We start from the raw sequence: 7,498 nt of genomic DNA on the forward strand, positions 1-7,498 counted from the left end.
CTTCATTTATGGCAAGGGCCGTGTAAGCTACACAATGTGGGTAGGCCATTTTCTCTTCTTTCGAAATCAATTAAATTACATGTCCATATCTTGGATAAAGTGTCACACCAAGTATCACACACTACATATTGAAATGTCACACATACACTCACTAACTCGCCTTATGAGCTCTAGTTAAAAAAAAGGTATTCAAAGGTAAGACCTTTCTTTGCACAGAGAACCTCCCTCCGTTCCCTTCAATCTTCCGGTAGCTGTTTAAATACCGACCGCCGTTCTCTGCTCAGGTCGCACACGAACAACCTCCCCCACCCGCGCGCGCGTCCTCTCAATCACAGCTGGACGTCCAGCCTGTAAACCCTGTAAACCCGATCACGCTCCCAGGGTCTGGAGATTGTAGGCGAGCCGCGGCCTGATTGCTTGGCAGGAGCGCGAGCTGCGCTCTGATTGGCCGCCTGCGGGTGTGCACGTGAAGAGGGCAGAGCAGCAGCCGATAAGCAGCCAAGCCAGACTTCGCGTCTTGCCACTGCAGTCTGCGAGAGGCTGCACCACGGAGAGGAGTCCGGGTCTAGCTTGAGTCCGAGCTTCCACAGCAAAGTTCATCAAAATCCAGGTATCGACGAATAAATGGTGGCATTTTTCAGTTTACTGGACAAGAGCAGCGCAGGGTTACCCATCTTTTTATTGCCTTGAATTGCACGGCGAGAGAGGAATAAGAAAACAGCGTTGAGAGAGTGAATTTTGGAAAAGGCACGGTGGCGGCGTGATATGATAGAGCTCCGACTTTCCAAAGTGCGCACAAGAAACCACATGGCTTTTAGTTCTAGTTTCATAAAATCACTGTTTTATAAAGACAGGGTGCTGCATCTCAGTCACTTGAACCCTTTTAATTTTCATGCTTGAAAAGTGTGCTTAAATTTCATTAACCACCTCTGTTGCATTCAAAACGTACTTTTACGTACGCCTCCCCCCCAACCCTTACTGTTAAATCTTTACCTTTGATTTACATCCTATGCCAATCGTCTCATCAGCGCTTGTTAGTGTTAGAAAAGATGCGGGGCGAGCGTGCGGTTGCGAGTAAATGTTTAATACGCAGTAGTTTACAGTTCGTCATTAGTTTGTACAGCTGCCAGGCTGGACGGGATGACATTGTGTGTGTGGCAGAGTGAGTGGCAGGCCAACTGCCCGGTGGAATCGTCGTGCACGGCTCAGGTTTGAGGGTGCCCGGAGACATGACGCAACAAAATGCATGGATTGTGCCTCGCAAATGTGTGTCTTGGCTGCACCCCCACAATTGTGCACAAATCAAGAAACCGCGCCTTTACACGGTGTCAGTCTTATTTCAGTGGCTGGCAAACATTCACACTCCTCAGCAGGAGAGGATTATAGTAGTTTAGTTGGAAAAGTAGCTCAGTGGGTTAATGCGCTCATTGAAGAGATTTACGTTTAACCCGTTAGTGCCCTCGGAATGGCAGACTAAGTCCGCCGTACTCCCATGTCGGATAACATGCACATCACTCACATTCACATTGCTCATGGTAGCGTCTGGTATAAATCGACTGCATACTCTTGTGGTTGAGTGTGATGTGAAAATTAAGATGGTGCTAATAACGTCACGTTCTGACGTCACACAGTCCTAGATTTGCAATTTATTTACAAGGTGGGAGCAGTAAGTTTATGCCTTGGGGGCTACCCAATGGACGTTATATGTTAATTGTAGAAAAACTTCTTTCACTTATGCTCGGTATTTTCATGTTTCGGTGATGTCCTTGGATAATTGTTGTGGATAATTATTTCCTTTTAGTCGAACTTTGCAAATTTCTAACTTTGAATGTGCCTCCCATTAAGGGCAGTTTGGGGTACACATTGGGTTGAGTAGTAAAGTAGGAAGACTCGTGTCATTCCAGGAAGACTTGTGACTTGAATGAGCCTTCTGTGAGCCCAGGGAGACTCCTGGGAGTTCAGAGAGACGTGTGAGTAGACACGTGAGTTTACAGGAACAGATGTGAGCCCAAGGACACTGCTGTGGTTGCAGAGAGACTCAAGTGATGGCTGTAAGACTATCATAAGTGCTGAGAGCCTGTCGTGACTGTTGGAAGATGTGTGATAGTTGTGACACTAGAGGAAGAACAGGTAGGGCTATATCAAATTATGAAGTCTCCTATTGAGTTTAGGTGGACTTGAACTATGTGCATTCATTCTTTTTCTATACTCGAACAACATTTTCGTATAAAAGTTTATTTCAATAAAATTGCCATTTCGAAATTTGATCTCATTATGTAAAATGTAAAACATTTGTAATTTGTATGAAGTATGTATGTGCCAGTGACTTACTATGTGCCAACGCTGACAGTTCTCGTGGTGCATTGTGGGTATCAGTAACACTATGAAAACTTCAAGGGCAGTAAGAAATAAAAATTGATTGCACTTTGTAACAGTGAATGCAAAAGTTGTGCTTATGGCAGTGTGAGGTAATTTTGATTCGAAAACTCAAGTCAAAGAAACACCAGTGAGATTGATTGCAGTGTACAAAATGAAAAGTAATTGTATGGATTCTTGTATGCTTTGGAATTGTGAAACTGCGGGTGTCTAAGCCGACCCTCTTGTATTTTCTTTATTTCAGGATGATACAGATACAGATCCTAGACCCTCGGCCATTGCCAAGCTCCATCATGCCTGTGGATGTAGCAGTGAGACTCTGCTTGGCGCACTCTCCTCCCCTAACTAAATTCTTCAGTCCATATGATGATTACAGAGGGAAAAACCTTGTGAATCGCTTCAAGCCACTGAGACCATGCCTGGCTTTGAAAAAGGAGTCCGATTCCCGAAGCAGTGAATGGAACCGCCCCAAAAATAGAAACAAGAAAAGGGTGGTCTTTGCAGATTCCAAGGGCCTGTCACTCACTGCCATACACGTGTTTTCAGATTCCAAAGAGGAGTCGGTGCAGGATCTCCAGTTTGACTTGAAAGACCTTGAAGATATCACAGCAGGCCTGAAACTGCATGAAGAAAAGAACCTAATCTTGGAATTTGCCCAACCTTCAGCTGATTACTTAGCTTTCCGAAACCGCCTACAGAAAAACTTTGTTTGCCTTGAAAATTGCACCCTTCAGGAGAGATCCATCGCAGGCACCGTGAAAGTGAAGAACCTAAGCTTCACAAAGAAGGTCCAGATTCGGATAACGTATGATTCCTGGAAAAGCTTCACGGACATTGATTGCGTTTACATGAACAATGTGTACGGGGGCGCCGACAGCGATACTTTCTCCTTTGTAATTGACATGCCTCCAGCCATATCCGCCCAAGAGAAAATTGAATTCTGCATTTCCTTTGAAAGTGAAGGCCATGTTTTCTGGGACAATAATGAAGGCCAGAACTATAAAATAGTCCATGCAGAATGGAAATCTGATGGGGTTCAGGTATCAGCATCCCCAAAAACCAAGAGCATTGTCAGCAAACGGCAACTGAATCCCCACAGAATTAACTTTGACCACTTTGGCAGCCCCAAGACATCGAATGGTCTCTTTCCAGAATGGCAGAGCTGGGGCAGTATTGGAAACACAGCTCCCTACTGGTGAAAAAATACTCATCTGACCATCTTCTTGCTTGCCACAGCTTAATGTAGTGCTGCATGCACACTCAAGCATAAAGGAACTGCCGCTGGCAACTATCTAAGCTTTCGTTCAATCGAAAGATCGAGATTCGTACAGGGTCCTAGCAATTGCTTTAAAAGGGAGCAATATGAGCATCATGTGATTTGGAATATGCGTCTTGTGAAAGCTACATAGGAAGAAGACAATAGCATTTTAAAATGCTTGGTTAATTGAGTAAATTAAAGATAGCATACTGTATGAAATCCAGGGAAATACCTACCTACATGCCTAAATATTTAGGACAGTGGAAGTAGTGAGAAAGTTAGAGATGTCAAGTAATAGTCAAAAGGTTTTAGAAAGTTGAGTAAACTATTTAAGAGCAATGCCATGAAAGAAGATGCATGAATTTACTTTGTGCACTAGAAAATATGTAAAGTCTTAAAGAGATGGGCCTATTTTTGGTTGTGGGACACACTATTCTTATCCACAGGCGTAAAACAGATCCTTTGACAGAAGGTTGCCAGTTGACTGTGGTCTGGTATGGCAACGTGAAACTGAATTTTTGCTGTTGCTTATTGCAGCCACCATTTGCTTACTGGGAAACGATTTACAATTGCTCAAATCATCAAACGACCTGAAAAACTAACCTAGAACTACTTCAGTGTGGCAACCCCCACTGACCTGGATCGAATGTGCTGTGATAGCTACTGTTCGATGCATACTATTAAAGAACAGATGCCTGTTAGTTGCCAAGGCCTTTGTTTTTTTTACAAACACTAGCTGCATATTTTTAGAGCTGGTCTCTAAAAAGTTGGCAAACATTCATGGAGGTAAAGGTGTGTAGGCGAAGTTGGAAGAGCAGCTAAGACACTAGAATCCAACCCACACAGCTGTTCTATTCTCACAGATTGCAGTGTAGTTTTAAGCTTCACCTCAGATCCATTTATAGAAAGGAAAACACCATCTTGGCAAAGAAAGTAATTGCCTAATGGATTTTCTTTGCACAAGGTTAATTCGTGTTGAGAGATAGAAGGGATGTGTCCTTGTTAGTATTGTGTACAGAGAGCACATTAGCACCTTATTGTAGAAACACTGTGCCTTTTAGAAGTCTAGAAGCCAAATCTAATGAGCCAGTCTCCTTAATTGTTGTCGAGAATAGAGGATGTGTAAGTAAGTGCACTAATTTGTAAATGTCCATTGTGAAGCTGAGTTTGAGGAGTAAACAAGCATAAGGATACAGCAAGACTTTGATCAGTGACATAGACTTGGAAATCCTACTCTTCCTATCGATAAATTAGTACAAGATGATTTGTGAGGAGGGACCTGGTTGTGTTTTAGTTGAACAACAAAAAATGTTACCCCTCTACCAAGTAATCAGGACGTAGCACTTTATTTGGTTGTCTTTCGCCTTTATCTTCTGTATCGTGCTTCGGGGCCAAAGAGGAGGCGTCTTTTAACCTGTGGCCTGAAAGTTACACAGGAGCACAAAACATCCCAGGAAAAGGCATAGCAGTGGTGACTTGCACAGCCAGAATGTAAGCAGTCCAATAAACTTGAAAGATACATCACACAGGACTTGCACATGAAGTTAATGATCCTGAGGTTTGATTACAGATTTACAGGCAAGACAACTCCAGGCCCTGAGGTAAAGAAATAGGTTGTGGGGTCACAGAGCAAACTCACTTGTTTAACCCAGCTCCAGTTTTTTTTGTCTAAATCAAAAGCTGGGAAAGCAAGGGTGATGATGCATGTCGCAATTAATCAAAGAACTGTGTCGTTAATCAGCCCGTACGACTGTGTACAACATAGCATCTGTGTTTAAAGTCCAGGTAGCTAAAAGGTAGGAAAACGAGGCAACGTAATCAGACCTGCACCTCAACCTGGGATTTCCGAATTCTAAACCTGCCTTATATCTCTTGTTAGTGGAGTTATCAAGCATCCAAACGCCTTTCTTTGTGCACAGTTTTACCAAACGTAGCCCGCTGTTTCATTTACATGAAAATAATTGCATGAGTGGAAGAAACAAGAGGCAGAACAAATCTGTTAGATCTTTTTATGGATCACAACTTTCTGAAAATGTTGCGTTTTACAATTGTCGATTTTACGTTTGAGTATATGTCTTCAATTCAAAGTTTTTACACTCTTTGTTGTAAAGTCATATGACTGTAATCCTTCATATTGAAGGCGATTTGTGTTTTCGTTGCAGCTGAATACACCTATGGATACACTTATTTGGTATGTAGCTAACTGGTCCCACATCACGAGTGTTACCTGCAACCACCTTTGGATTTTAGCCCAGAGTATTGTCTGTGATATAATAGGAAGAGCGAAAGTGAAAAAATCAAAACGCATCTTTCTGTTGGCTTACAATCAAGGGTTGGCCAAATTTGCCTCTTATGAGATGCGATCACTTTGAGGCACTGATTTGGAAGTTGCCAGTCTGGGGAAAACGAATTAACGAGTACAGCACATGCATTAATGTAATACACAGAAGCGCAAAACCCCAAACACTTTCTGTTGTGACATACATTTTATAAGGCTCTTTTCGGAGGATGCTCATTTCAGGAAGTTACACTGTAAGGGAAGCCTGTACTAATTCAAGGAGGAGTGATAGGTAAATGCAGACTTACCGATGTAGAACTGTTTTTAGTCCAGAATGTGGTACAGTTATTTTAAGTAAGGTTTCTAGGTTCCTCCAAACACGGTCATATGTGAATGCTCGCTAAGTGTTCGTACTCATGTAGGAACTGCCTGCTTTTAGTCATTTTTGTCTGTGACCTGTATATTTTGTTGGTTCGATGGACACGTTACTTGTGCACTTTCATTTTTGATTTTATAGAGTTGAACACATGCAATGTAATTTTGTACAGCAACTGACTACAAACTTTACTTCCTGAGGTACAAACAGTAAGATTGTAGAGAGAGCTTTATTACTATTTTCTAAAAACGAGAGGTCCGGCTAAGGTGTATACTCGGCAAAATGCACACATCTTCTGTCACTTTTGACATAATTGTTTTGACACGAGGATATGCCGTTTAGCTTTATGGAATGTTGAACTGTTGATTCAGTGCTGGGAGATTTGCCCTGGGGGAGCATCTTATGAAATGAAGGGCAAACATGGAAGTACCATTGTGGGTGAGTTTTAAATTCCCAACAGAATATTTTTCTACTGTAAGTTTATCACTGTACATATGAACTGTATGATAAAGTCTGGTCCTTTTATGAATAAATCATATGTTTTGTTATGATTCATGAGCAGGTTGTTTTTTCTGAAACATTGTACAGGGATGAGCTGTGTGATACTGACATGGGCGTTTGATTTTTTAACCAATGTCACTGGAAACGTACGGTTTGTGGTACAGCAGGGATGTCCAAACTCTGTCCTCTACTCAGAGGCTTACTCCAGTTGAAAGGTACTTCTCTCCAGTGTGTCATGGATATCTGCAACCTAGGGCTGCTGGTAGGACTGGCTATATGACATAAACACATGTAAGATCTGCCAGTTCCCTTAAACGCTGAGAGACCAGTTATTGCATCCAAATGAAATATATTCCCATTCCAGGTACTATCAATGATTTACACAGTGCTCTTTGATAGTTCACTGTTGCTTGCTTGGGAGGATGACCACAAACCAAGACTTAACATCTAGCACATTAGTTAGTAGATCTAGTAGAATGATTCTACCAACTTTACCTTACATCATAGTCCCAAACACGCCAACAACAAATTCTGCATTATTAATTCTCGAAGAGTCACCAAGCGCATTTGTCCTGTTATTCTCTGGTGCATTCCATCGACCAATTAACTTTTGCTTCCATTTAATCAAGAATCCACATTCTCAACTGACTTGGTTATTTGTGTATGACTTAAAAGGAAGCTGTTACCATGAATACCTAGGGGCAGATTT

At 42.1% G+C, this 7,498-nt stretch overlaps 1 protein-coding gene across 1 annotated transcript; it reads left to right on the forward strand.

Moving 5' to 3' along the window:
- The first annotated feature begins 492 nt into the window (after positions 1 to 492).
- Positions 493 to 6,839, forward strand: PPP1R3C (protein phosphatase 1 regulatory subunit 3C). Its single transcript, XM_078643376.1, has 2 exons — positions 493 to 610; positions 2,621 to 6,839. The coding sequence occupies exon 2, from the start codon at positions 2,622 to 2,624 to the stop codon at positions 3,573 to 3,575; it is 954 nt and encodes a 317-aa protein (XP_078499502.1). The 5' UTR covers positions 493 to 610; position 2,621; the 3' UTR covers positions 3,576 to 6,839.
- The last annotated feature ends 659 nt before the right edge of the window (positions 6,840 to 7,498 follow it).

This window comes from Lissotriton helveticus, chromosome 5_1, assembly GCF_964261635.1.
Source record: "Lissotriton helveticus chromosome 5_1, aLisHel1.1, whole genome shotgun sequence".
NCBI lineage: Eukaryota > Metazoa > Chordata > Amphibia > Caudata > Salamandridae > Lissotriton > Lissotriton helveticus.

What these genes read in the sequence shown, in the direction of transcription:
- PPP1R3C (XM_078643376.1), top strand. Translation starts at nt 2,622, where the DNA reads ATGATACAGATACAGATCCTAGACCCTCGGCCATTGCCAAGCTCCATC.